Here is a 14197-nt window from a genome sequence, read left to right on the forward strand (position 1 = left end):
CCTCTTCACCCACAAATCCATTACTAATAGGAGCTTTTCTATTCCAAGGATGCTTTTCAGTTTAGGGGAATATATATATATATATATATATATATATATATATATATATATATATATATATATGTATGTATGTATATGAATGAATTTACATTCATCATTTACGTCTGGCTTGGTACACATTTAAGAAAAGCAAGTTTAAAGAGTTGAGTTGTAAAGCCTACAATAAAATACTTAGAATGTGCCTGCTTTTCAGAATGCCGGTTTTCTTAATTAACGTCTTCCTAAATTGCTCTTCTAGGTTTTCACTTAACACTTGAAAAAGGCAACAGAAAGAGACTGGCCAAAAATTAATACAGCAAACTCCTAAATGCTTCTTACTTCAATCCCCAGATCTCAAGTCAAGGCCCTGACACACAATAAAACATGCAAGGCCAAGCCACTCCCCTTCTGTATAAGGAAATGCTAGAAAGAGAAGTCAAATCCCTACTTTACTTTGGCATACCCTTGATGTAGACAGAGCTGTTATGGGGCTGCTATTCTAGGCTTCCTTCCTAAGCTACTCCTTCAGATCTCATGAAGATGTAACTACTAAACATGACATAGGATAGGAATCAGACAACTTCAAACGGGAGTTTAGGAGCACACTTAGATAGGGCTCACATCGATCTGATACAACACTGGACTATGTAGACTAGGCCGGGGGAATTCCAGGGGGATGGAGCACACCATCATGCAACCAACCCCTAAACTATAGTTAAAGGTCACACCTGCACTCACCCTTTGTAATCTTTACAGGTCCCTTGAAGGAAAAATGCAGGCAGTGTTGTTGTACTCACACTGCAAATGAGGAAGGAGGGCACAAATGCTGCAGGATATTGGCCTGTCTATGACCACCCTGTTAGTTCATAGCCAAATTAAACTTATGAACAGGGGCAGCTAGCTCATATTTCATGATCTTTACAATTACCACAAGTTCATATCAGACTGATGATGATGATGATATCAGACTAGCCAAAAATTTCCAGTCTTTTTCTTTGACCCATACTAGAGGAAAAGGGAACCCAACCCTTCCTCTAAGAAGCTGAAAATCTTATACAAGTTATACATGCTAGCTTGCATTCTGTTTAAGGCGTGTGTCTGTTCCATGTAAGGAATAGTATGGTGAAGGGTGCACGGTCCTGTTGTCAGAATTTTTTTTAAAGGTTCTTATGTTTCTAGTCCTTGAGTTTGGACCAAACACAATATTTTAAGGATGAGATTGGTTTATGTTTCAAATTATATTTTCGCCAACACTTGAAACAAAGCAAAAACAAAAAACAAAAACAGGTTGCTTACCTGTGACAGATTATTTCTGTGGGGATCCATGGTAACTCACATCTGGGGGTGGGTGGGGTCTTCAATCTGTGCCTGCGCAGTAGTCCCACAGAAGAATCTATAGCTCCAATAGGTGCTTTCCTGCAATCCAAGGCGTGAGGGCAGGTGCTAGTAAAATAGGGGGGAGAGCGCCTCCCTAACTGGTTTTGATGACATATAGAAAAGGAAAAAACTACAGGACAATACAGGTGAGCAATACAACGTGGATACAGCCTATCAAAGGGGATGGTCGGGCGGGTGTTGTGAATGGCCATGGAGCCCCACAGAGAACATCTGTTACAGGTAAGCAACCTGTTTATCTCTGTAGGGATCTATGGTCTCTCACAACTGGGTGAGTGACTAGCTCCGGAATTGGAGGTGGGTGCTAGAATGTTAGAGCACCTTTTTTTTTTTTAGAACGGCCTGACCAAAGTTCACCTCAGCAGCAGAACACAGGTCCATTGTATAATGCTTTACAAAAGGTAAGTCCGAAGACCAGGTAGTGGCTTTGCAAGTGTCAGTCATGCTGATGCCAGAAATAGGGGCTGCTGAAGTAGTCTTTGCTCTAGTAGTGTGAGTCCCGACTCTGCTCGGGGCTCAGTGCCCTGTTTCTTATAGCAGAAAACGATAAGCTGCACCATACAGTTCGAAAGTCTCTGTCTAGAGATGGCGGAGCCCTTTTGGAGGCCAGAGTAAGAGACGAATAACTTGTTGAAATGCCGAAAAGATTTAGTGCAATCCATAAAGTATAGGAGACACCTGCAGACATCCAAGGCATGCATGGGGCATTCCAATGGTGTAGTAGTATTAATTATTATTATTATTTTACATTTTATATCCCGCTCTTCCTCCAAGGAGCCCAGAGTGGTGTACTACATACTTAAGTTTCTCCTCTCGACAACCCTGTGAAGTAGGTTAGGCTGAGAGATATGTGACTGGCCCAGAGTCACCCAGCTAGTATCACAGCTGAATGGGGATTTGAACTCGAGTCTCCCCGGTCCTAGTCCAGCACTCTAGCCACTACACCACGCTCGCGGGTTAAGAAAGAAAGCAGGAGGGATAATATCCTGATTGATGTGAAAGTCTGAGATAATCTTTGGGTGAAAAGAAGGGTCAGGGCGCAGCACTACTTTGTCTGGATAAAATTTTGTGTATTGGTGTAGTCGGCTTGTAAAGGAGAGAGTTCACTGACTCTCCATGCAGAGGTGATAGCAAACAGGAAGGCAGTCTAAGGACAACAACGTCAACATGGATGTAAGGAGAGGTTCAAATGGGGCCTCTGTGAGGGTAGACAATACTAGTGATAGGTTCCATGGTTCGACTGGTTTCCTCACCAGGGGATACAGATTATTAATACCTTTCAAGAAGTGTTTCGAGTCTAGATGGGTGAATACTGACTTGCTATCCCAAGCTGGGTGCCAAGCTGATATGGCTGAGAGGTGGACCTTTAAAGAGGTATTTGACAGACCCGATTCTTCAAGAGAAGTTAGGTATATCAAGATTTGCCTAATAGAGGCTTGAAAAGGGTCGAAGCCTTTGGAGGACGCATAGGTCAGGAAGTGCTTCCATTTGCAGGAATACTCTCATCTAGTGGAGCGTTTCCTTTCATTAAAAGCAAGATTCCATCTAATAGATCAGCTTCTACGCTGTCAATGAGAGCGTGCGAAGGGCATGGTGTAGGATGAGGCCTCTGTCCCTTATCAAAAGGTTCTTCCTCAGGGATGACGACGGTGGTAGCCCTTTGAGAGGCCGAGGAGAGCCGGGAACCAAGGCTGCCTGGCCCTCCAAGGGCAAACTAGGATGCACTGGCTCTTTTCCTGAAGGATTTTCCCCACCACTCTGGACATTAAAGGGAAGGCAGGGGAGGGGGGAGTGGTAAAACAGCCTGTCTGTCCATTGAATCTGAAAGGAATCTCATAGGGAGTTCCTGCTGACACATGCTCTGGAACAGAATAAAGCACATTTCATGTTGTGTTCCATAGCAAAAAGATCAATGCTTGGTAAACCCCATGAATCAACAATTTTTTTGAGGAGCACCGATTCGTTCAACTCCCACTCATGCAAAGAGGAGAAAGAAGTGTCCTTACTCAGAGAGTCAGCCAAGCTGTTATCTACCCTTTTTATGTGTAAGGAGACCAAGCGAATGTCATGCAACAGGCACCAATCCCAAATCTGTATGGCCAGGATGTTCAGGGATCTAGAACCCGTTCCCCCTTGGTGGTTTAAACAAGCAATGGTTGTGGTGTTATCAAGGAGGACCTGGACCACCTGGCCTTGAAGGACATGTAGGAAGGCTTTAAAGGCCAAGAAAACTACCATGAGCTCCAAGAAGTTAATATGGAGCTCATGTTGCTGGGAGTTCCAAAGACCCTGGAATGTAGAAAACCACAATGCAACCTACAACCTTGAAAAGAGGCATCAGTAGTAACAGTGGTTGTGGGGACACTGGTTGTGGTACACCACGAGAAACTGAACCAGACATAGCCCACTAGTCTAATGAATGGAGGGCACCCGAAGCTATGACTAACCACTTTGTTTGGGAGCCCAGGTTCGGGTGGAAGATGGAGAGAAACCACAATTGAAATCTCCTCATCTTCAGGCGAGCATTGGCCACTGTTGTGGTACAGGAAGCCATCAGGCACAGAAAGCACTGCATCAAGCAGGCCCTCTCCTTGGGGATGGCTTGGAATGTCGTGACTAGAGCACAGATGGCCGGGAGGGGCTCCCTGGGCAAGTAAGCATTCCTTGAGTCTTCAGCCAACACAGCGCCAATATACTGTATTGAGAGCTGAGTGATCAGGACCGACTTCTTGTGGTTGACACCGAGCCCAAGATCTGCCAGGAGAGAGAGTAAGCTGTAGATTGTATAAAAGAATGGATTCATCTTTTGCAATGATAAGCCTGTCATCGAGAAATGGAAAAATAGATACACCCTGCATGCGTAAAAGAGTAATCACTGCGGCCATACATTTGGTGAAGACTCTGGGAGCAGCACACAGACCAAATGGGAGGACTTTATACTAGTAGGCATTCGAGACTAGGCAGAAGCCTAAGAATTGGTGGTGGCAAGGCCTTATGGTTGATACGGAAATAGGCGTCCTTGAGGTCAAGGGACATAAACCACTCTTCCTCCAATAGGAGAGGCAGGACAGACTGTAGGGAAATCATGCAGAATTTGCCGGTTCTCACAAACCTGTTCCGTTTCCTCAGGTCCAGTATTGGAAGGAGATCCCCATCATGTTTAGGAAACTAGAAGTATCTGGAGTAGAAGCCGGAGTATACAGAATCATGTGGAAAAGTTTCTATGGCCCCCTTCTAGAGAAGGACAGATGCTTCTGCTCTTCTAGGAGTAGGGTAAGAGTTGGTCAGGTGTATTTTATTCTCGAATAAGCAGGGAGGGTTTCGAATTCTATGGCATAGCCAGAGGCCACTATGCATAACACCCAGGCATTGAATGTTATACGAAGCTAGGAAAGGGGCAAGGTGGATAGAATCAAGGTTGGGGAAAACTGATACTTCCAGGACCTCTAAGTTAAAAAGCCTGTTCAGGCTGGTCCTCCTGCTTAGGCTTTTGTTGGTTCCATTGACGTTGTTGGAAAGGCCATCTGGAATATGGTCTAGAGCCATGTCTGAAATTGCTTTTGTCCTAAGCAGGTCTAGGCTGGTAACGTGGTTTATAGCCATAACGGAATGAGGACTGTTGCGATGGTGCGAATGTCTTGGTAGTATACCAAGACTTATCTTTTTCCATTATATCATCAGTATCTTTAGAAAAAAGACCTTCACCATTCAAGGCCAAGTTCTCAATTTTGTCCTTCATATTAAGCTCTAGTGGAGTGGACCACAGCCAGGCATAACAACATAGGGCAATTGTGCCAGCTAACACCTTGGACTCAGTTTTGGTCAAATGTCTAGCCATGCTAAGATGCTGCCGCATCAGGACTGCTGACTTTGCAAGAGTGGACATGAACTCAGCCCAAAAAGGTTCAGAAAGGTTGTCAGCATCATCCTTGAGAGAGCCCCAGAAGGACTGTTAGCACTTTCACATACATGCCATATAATTGGCTATTTTCAGTGCGAGGCAAGAGGCAAAATAGAATCTTTTCACAGCAGAATCTAATTTCCGGCCCTCCTCATCCCCTGGGGTGGAATGTTTGCACTATCATTTTGACTGAAGCGCACAGACGACAAGCGAGTTGGGAGCTGGGTGCTTGAACAAAAGAGGACAGGAAGGTTCAACTCTCTAGGAGCCCCTGGTGGCGTAGTGGTAAAACTGCCGCCCTGTAACCAGAAGGTTACAAGTTCGATCCTGACCAGGGGCTCAAGGTTGACTCAGCCTTCTATCCCGAGGTCGGTAAAATGAGTACCCAGAATGTTGGGGCGCAATATGCTAAATCATTGTAAACCGCTTAGAGAGCTTCCAGCTATAGAGCGGTATATAAATGTAAGTGTTATTGCTATTGCTATTCAGGTGGGTTTTCTTTTTAAAAGAAAGGCACCCCTTACAGGCACTGGTGTTGTGCCTGTCACCCAGGCAAATGAGGTAGTCCTCATGCCTGTCTGAGGATGACATGGTGCCCCTGCAAGCTTTGCAGCGCTTAAAGGTTTTAGGAAAACACGTGTTCATAGTCGAGCAAATCTGAGTCCAAAACTGTGAAAAACTTGTCAAAAACCGAGGGGCAGGCAGAGAGAGTCCTTAAAACAGTCTGAGGTCGCAAAGGGAAAAAGGTTTTGAAGGAACAGTCAACTGGTCTGAGTCAAAAAACGTTGGCAAACAGACAAAAAACAGAGTAGTTGATAAGGCAGTCTGAGTCCAGCCAAAATAATAGAGAGAAATTTTTTATTTTACTTTACCACAGGAATGAGGGGGAAAGGAGCAGACCCTTCACAAGGCAGCACAAGTGGCGGAGGAGAAGGCACTGAAGAGGGAGGTGCTCTCCTGCCTATTTTACTGGCACCTGCCCTCACGCCTTGGATTGCCAGAGAGCGCCTATCAGAGCGATAGATTCTTCCGTGGGACTACTGTGCAGGCACAGAAGACACCCCAACCCATGTGAGGGACCGTGGATCACTACAGAGATCAAAGCCTTTGCCTGTGTTTTGTTGTTTCTCAAGTCCAATCAAATTTACTTTGGACAAAAAAAAAAAGACAAATAATTAACAGAAATTTGATTTTCAACTATATAGACATTTTATTCGATGTGAGAATCTATTTCCCACAGCAAATCTTAGAGGACCAGATAGAGAACACTCATGACAAAAGATTCTTCTGGCTGATCACACCAAATAGCTTGATCAAACATATTTCTCATCTTACAAGCAGCTTTGGCATAATGCACTTTGCTTATTCCAGTTCCTTGCTAGAGATGTCTTGGTATAGAAAATGCTTCCATGGTGTGAGAAAATAATTACCAGAGCCTTCAGTTCCATTTCCCAAAATGTATTTAAGTATTCCTCGAATTATCCCACGCATTTTTCTATTTTATTCTTTTCATTGTTTTCCTACTCTGAGGAGCACATGTTCAAGGTTCTCATATCATTTCATCCTCACAATAGCCCTGAGAGGTAGGCTAGGCTAAAAGATGATGGTTGGATGTTTGAAGTCACATTCACCCTGTCTCTAGTCTCTCACACTAACCACGATGCAGGCACTCTTCTTAACATAGAATAGCTTCTCTATATATTCGTTTCTCGTACATATTGAATATACCAAGGCTGAAGCAATTTCAGTTTTGAGGAAGCGTCACAAGTATATAATAAGCGTATATAAGCGTACATTATCGTCAGTAGATAATCTTCTGCACCCTGAATCACTGAACAGCAGTAGGAGCATGCTATTGGCTTGCACACGGCTAGTACAGCAAATGATGTGGGGGACCATCTGCTTTAATTAACAGCTGCCCAATATCTGTGCTCAGAGTACAGAAATATTGTTTAACATGAAGCGGCAACTATGAAAGAAGCAGCTATTTAAAACGGCACACAATTGTTCATTACCGGCCAATAGATCAGCAGAAGCAGAGGAGCTAGACGCAGCTTGCGTTGCAGGCTGGGGTTCAGGAACACTACTTCCAAAAGCGTCTACAGTTTTTTCCATGAGGCAGCAATAAAAGCAGAAGGGTTTAACAATGAATATATTCATTCATCATTTGGGAGGGAAACATTCAACTGATGAACTATAACAAACTTCATTCATCATAACTGTCAAGGAATGATTAACTATACAAAACAAAGGACAGCTTTAAGCACAGTAGTAGTCCGAGCACATACGACCCTTCCAGAAGGAAGCACAAGGGCGGGCCCAAAACACAAAACCATTTATCAAAGTGGCAATGTACCACAGTGTGTATGTAACTGCTGAGTAAGCTGGTCATCTAATATCCTAAGTGGTAAGAAAAACTTAAGCCACCTAATGACGTGGCGGAGAAATGACTTGCCTAGTGAGCAAGAGGTTGCCAGTTCAAATTCCTGCTGGTGTGTTTCCCAGACTATGGACAACTCCTCTATCGGGCAGCAGTGATATAGGAAGGTGCTGAAAGGCATCACCTCACACTGCACGGGAGGAGGCAATGGTAAACCCCTCCTGTATTCTAACAAAGAAAACCACAGGGCTCTGTGGTCAGCAGAAGTCGACACCAGCTCGAGGGCACAACTTTGAGAAAAACTTAACACTTTTCTTCACCCAATTAAAAAACCCAGGGAAGCAGGAAAATTGTAATTATTTGTCTTATTACTTGACAGGACAATACAGGGAAAACAGCTTACCAAGTGGTTTACACACACCATGTTAAGTTACCCCTTGGTAAAGGGTCAACTCAAGTTCCCTTGTGTAATTCAAAAGGTACTATGCATCTTGATCCAGAAAAGTAGCACCATACCGAATGGGAAAGCCCCTATCATACTTCTGGATCTGAAGAAGCAAATCACTCTTGCTAACAGACTGCAGATGAAGGCCTGGCTATATATAGGGATGCTCCCATACCCATTTATTCAGAGAGGCTAAAGATACACTGTGTATGCCAGGGCCAGCCCACTCCAATAGACAGACCTAGGCGATTGTCTACAGCACCATTTCTTAGAGGGATGGGGGTGCTACATGCCTCCTTTCCCCTCTCCATGGCTGACTTGCTGGGAGTGCTCATTTGTTCTTCTCCCTGGAGCGGGGGGGAGGGGGAGAGTGTGGTGGTGGTGGTGAGAAACAGTGAGCAAGGAAAGCCAGCCGTGCGTTGCTTTGATCTCCCCTGTCCTAAATGAGCAGTCTGCACGGCTCAAGTTAAAGCTGAGGCTTCACACTTCTCGGCTGGAGGAGGCACCAAAATCAAATGTTGCCTAAGCACCAAAATTCTTGCCCTAGTGTATGTCAATGTTTTAGAGGGGAAAGAGTGCATAAAAGTTTCACCTTTGATATTCTGAATGGACATTACTCTAGCAAACATGCTGCCAAATACAGAATCTTAAATCTACAACTATCTGTAAACAAATGCTTGTATAATGTATACTAAAATTCTGCCCACATCCAGAAATATTTTAGTTGTATTGCAACCCATATTTCTCATATGATAGCATGCCCCCAATCTTATGAATGTACTCATCTATTATTTTGTGTTATTTTAACATCTTTTTAAAATCCAGTGCATTACTACAAGCAATAATTAATGTTTTAGTATTGTAGAAACCAATACAAGTTAACTCAGGCTTAACCACAATGCAGCCATCACCAAATTTTAAGCGTTTAAAAACAGTATACATTCTTGTAATGTTGTAATAGTGTCAGTGTAAATGCAGTTTACACAGATGGACAAATGCTGCCCAAGACGCTTACCCCTGTATATCAGATTTCAAGTGAAATCAAACTGTCACACCCCCACTTAATGTGCATTTATTAGTTTCCTACTTCTATCCTTTACCAACTGCTGGTCAAGACATTAGGCAGCTGGTAAGACAAACAAGTATACCACACAAAAGCATCACTGTAAATCACTCTAATTATACCCTGCAGTGCAAGAATGTAATTGTTCAGTTACTCGAGCAAGAGCTACTTCATGCATGGAATGTTGATGAAAATAATGAGGAAAGATGATAGAATGCAAAAAAGAAAGAAAGAAAGCTTTCTAATAAGTAGTTAATATATATATTCAGCTATACTGTGTGAACAAAAATGTGAAGACATTTTAATGGCTATAAACAAGGAGAGATGAAACTGAAATGGAATGGGAAGTTCTCTAATGGCAAGAGTGAGCAATACCCACCACCAAACAGGTCAATCACACCTGAAGAATCCACTTTAGCTGGGGAGGCAGTGGGCAGGGGCGATGGTGCTGCAAATGCATCCACTGCAGTAAGCATGACAATATTTAGTATCAGCAAACCAGGAGTGATGAGAGCCAACTACCTTGAATCCATGAGTACACTAGACACATTGACATTTGAAATAGCAGTATACACACCTTTTCTACATTTTTCTTGCAGTATCCAAAATTCAGTTGTCTGCAGTCTACTATAAAAGATGCATACTGCAAGCAGACAGCTTAACACAGATAGCATTTCTGCTTTTCTTGCATATTTGAGCTTTGCACAGACATGTCATAGCTGTACCTCATGCATTTAATGGCCTTTTGGCCTCACCATCTGCAATTGGGTGTGTGTGTGTCTGCATGTGCAAGCACATGTATGTACACACACCCCAATACATTATCTCTCTACCAGCAGCAGGTAGGCATCTGCTGAAGTAGGTTCTAAAAAATATACATTGATTAAGTCTTTAAGGAGCTACAAGACTCTGTTTCGCACTTCTACTCCATTTCAGTTAATATCGCTTGATGCATTAACTAAAATATGCATCAAGCCGGTATTGCTGAAGTTATAGCATTTATCTCAAATTCCAATAAGCTCAAATCTGTTTTGACATAATTAATATATCAGCCTTCTTTCTCCAGGTGGGGTGGGGAGGGAAAAAGAGCTCATAGCATTATGTTTAACCAAGTCATGATGTATTACATCTGCAGATTGCTCAAGAGCTAGATAGGAAGAAATGTTTCTCCACATGATCCAAATACAAGACCTTAGCTGTGACTCAGATATACTCCTTGCTTCCAGATGTTTCCCAGGACAGGAAAACAGAAAAAGGGTAATGGAGAAAGGATTTATGCTTCCAGCTAGAATCACCTTAGATCAGGGCTGAACAACTTCAGCATGCCAGTAGTTAGACAACTTCCATAACCCCCCAGCCATCGTGAGCAATCGTCAGTGATGATGCGAGTCCAACAACAGCTGGAAGGCTGCGGTTGTGCAGCCCTGCTCTAGATACTAGTTGTGAGAATGGGGGAGTCATTCCCATCTTTGCTTTCCCCAGTTTTTAAGCACACCGTTCATTTATGCAATACCACTGCACCAAGATAGCCAAATCAAGATGTATTTAGTGCTGCCTTACTTCCGGAAGAGGTACTCAATAAATACTAAGTTTCACATCATAAAGTCACACTGACTTCCCAACATAAGCAAAATAAAACATCTGTGGAACTTGAACATAGATTCAGGATTATTGACTGACAACAATTAAGTGTTACATTTCAGGCCAATTCAAACAAGATTTCCAGATATGGGACAAATGTACATACTGTAATGGTAGGCTGTGCAGGTCTGTGATCGTAATAAAGGAATTGATTGATAGGTAATGGTAGGGAGCAAAAAGAGATATCTGCCCATGGAAACATTTTGTATTACTGTCTGGCCCATGTAATCTGCCCACTGATCCAGAATGTGCTTTTGTTTAAAGGGAACATTCTGCATACAGCCCTTGAAAATAATAATAATAAAAAAATCTATATCTGCAAAGTAGATATAGAATTTACCATCTATAAATTCATGTAGCATGATCAGAAGAATGTCCACTCAGAAGCTAGTCCTAATGGGACCTAGCATCTAATTAGTGTGCTTATGATCTCAGCTTTACAGAAGTTTAAAAAAACCTCTCTTGCCTTTGCCCACTTTGCAGAGGGTGGCTGTCAGTATTTCATATTCTTTAGATGAAGTTAAGAGATAGCTCCATGCTCAAAGCCACACAGAGTCCTTGGGAAGAAGGGGTAAGGATTCAACCACATTGAGATCTCCTATAAATACAGTCCTTCAGTATCTAAACAATCTTCTTGTGTGAATTGGCTCAACTTATTCATGACAGAAATTCAAAAGATCAGCTCAGTATTGAAGCTGATAAAAGTAGTAATGGAAATTTTCAATCAAAATGTAGTAGATGGGTTGTGATAAATAATGTGGAGAAAATGTCCAAGTAAGAAGCACTCACCAGATAAGAGATCACCAGTGAGCGAACTCTCAGGCACAGGAGAAGCTCCAGTGGGTGGAGAAGAAAAAGCATCTTCCACAAGTCAAAGAAAAACCAAAGTAGAAAGCAAATGAAGATTTTACGACAGAGAGAATATGTTTTACACTTTTTAAAAACTGCCAGTCAAATAGAAAAGCAATCAAAAGCAGAAGGAATTAGGGTTGTTGAGGGGAAAGGATAATACTGTTCTTTACCTGTACCGAACAGGTCTATGCTAGGAGTAGCATCTGGCTTAGGTGCTGCAGGGGCATCAGCAGGTGCAGATTCAAACAAATCTAAGATCAAGAACACAGGTGTCTTTAACTCATTTCTAGGAAACAAGACACTGCAGTTTTTGCAGTTCAATTTTGTAGATTTTGTTTTCTTTCAAGAGTAATTGTCATACGCAGTATACATGCAAAAGATGGTTTACATATGCTGTATACCTGGTAGTAATTCACCAAGGAACCAGAACTCATTTTTTAAATTTATGTTTTAAAAAGAGTTAAAAATTACCACCAAAGATATCTAGAGCAGGAGTAGGAGCAGAGGTGGTGGCAGTAGTGGTAGTAGCAGACGTGGTGGCAGTAGTGGTAGTGGCAGTAGTGGTAGCAGTTGTAGCAGGGGCTGCAGGGGCCGCGGCAGCAGCTGGAGTAGGAGTAGTTGCGGGAACTGGAGTGGCTGCACTAGTTGTAGGGGTAACTACAGGAACGCTGGTTTCAGTTGACTTCATAGCAAAGAGGTCCAGCTCAGGAGCAGCCTCTGCACTGCCTTCAGATGGGGCAAAGGGGTCTTGTAAAAAGGAAAGGGCAGAATATATACATGGGATCAGCAGGAAAGGAAATTGAGAGAAATCACACACACAGTGGATTAAAACCACACACACACACAAAGAGAGATTGCTAGCTAATCTAATTCTCAGCTTCTCTAATGGATAAGCTACAACTCTCCTCTTTCCTTTAAATTAAGATGTTTTATTAGGTTGAGGAAAGGGCTTTTGAAGTTTTAGTAACACCATCAGAGGGATGGAAAGCAGCTATAGAAAAATCAGTCTCAAACTCACTAATGCACAATATGCAGTTAAATCTTCCCACTATTGCATTTTAAAAACAAAAACAAAGTTTTCTTGACACATGCTGTGGTATTTCAAACTGGGTTTTTTTGACAGAAATACCACCCAAACACGTGGAGATATTAAGACAGACAAACAGACTGCCATGAAGTTTATTTTAATAGTAAAATACACACACAAAAATGACAGACTAGCTAACGAGATGGAACCCACCATTTCCTGAGCATGCATCAAGAGCTGCTGCTACAGGGGTTGGGGTAGCTGGTGCTGCCGCCCCTTCAGGTGCTGCAGGGGCTTCACCAGGAGAAGCTGCAAAGGCATCTTGAGTGCAGTTTTAGAACAGAAATTAAGAAGGATTAAAAAAAGAAGAAAATATAGTAAAAGAACCAGGTTAAATGGCATACAAATTTCCCTTATACAAATTGAAAGGGAGTATTTTGGATCTGCTTTTTTGCAGACACAAACAAATTTTAAATTGAAGTCATAAACAAAAGTTTATTTAACCAACCAATGCGCCTTATGATTTACATAGAGAGCCTGAGGTTTCAGGCAAGGTATACAGAATAGTAAATGCCAGGCTGCAGGGCAACTGCTCTGAATGGAGGCGGTCTGGCTCGATCGGCCTGCCTCCCTCCCTTGATTGGCCAGTTGCGGCCACGTGGAGGGGGAACCAAGATGGCAGCCCCCGTGCCTGCTTCAGGTGATGGGGACACAACTCTGCCCCCCACTTCATCATGCAGGCGCGGCGGCAGAAAATGGCATTTCTTTAACCAACCAATGCTCCTTATGATTTACATAGAGAGCCTGAGGTTCAAGGCAAGATATACAGAGTAGTAAATGACGACAAGATACTAGTTGTATAAGGGCTTTGAACAGCATGCTCATGTAACTTTCAAATAAGAGAAAAGGAAAAGCCAAACTAAAGAACTCTACGAAGTTATGAGGATAAACCAGTTGCAACAAGGACATTACACGTTTCTATTCAGTCCGACTTTTATACATAGAAACTCTTTATACTTTGGGCAGTTCCTAAAATTTTTGGAACACAACTACAACCAAGACACACAAGGCACCTCTTAAGAAACTCCTTTCTAAAATTATGAAAAATTACTAATGCAAAACTGACTTGCAACAGCAGGATTAAATCAATGTGAGGTACAGTGTTTCTATGGCATTTTATAGTTTGTGTTCAGTTTTGTTTTAGAAATATTGCTGATTCTCTAGTTTCTCAAGATGATGGGGTGGAATCATGAGCACCAAGGTAGGTGGCAGCAGAGCAAGAGAAACTGGATAGAATTGAGTGACTGACATCAAAATGCTCACTCTTCTAAGGGCACAGCAGAAGCCCTCATGCTGCCCCACTGCATGAGCAGAGTTGTGCAGACAGGGTGTGTTCTAGAGTCTAAAGGCTCCTGCAAAACTGTGCTCACACAGTGGGGCGGGGGAGTTGTGTA

General features: G+C 42.7%; 1 protein-coding gene across 1 annotated transcript in view; it reads right to left on the reverse strand.

Annotated features, from left to right (window-relative positions):
* SNAP91 (synaptosome associated protein 91) overlaps positions 1–14197 on the reverse strand; it is a 139776-nt gene that overhangs the window by 25523 nt on the left and 100056 nt on the right. Inside the window, exons 17-22 of the mRNA XM_053287136.1 lie at positions 12957–13064; positions 12188–12463; positions 11887–11967; positions 11654–11725; positions 9603–9686; positions 7351–7434 (exon numbers count right to left, since the gene is read on the reverse strand). Of these exons, the coding sequence (XP_053143111.1) occupies positions 7351–7434; positions 9603–9686; positions 11654–11725; positions 11887–11967; positions 12188–12463; positions 12957–13064 (705 nt within the window). The remainder of the gene's footprint in view (positions 1–7350; positions 7435–9602; positions 9687–11653; positions 11726–11886; positions 11968–12187; positions 12464–12956; positions 13065–14197) is intronic.

Source organism: Hemicordylus capensis, chromosome 1, assembly GCF_027244095.1.
Source record: "Hemicordylus capensis ecotype Gifberg chromosome 1, rHemCap1.1.pri, whole genome shotgun sequence".
Classification (NCBI taxonomy): Eukaryota; Metazoa; Chordata; class Lepidosauria; order Squamata; family Cordylidae; genus Hemicordylus; species Hemicordylus capensis.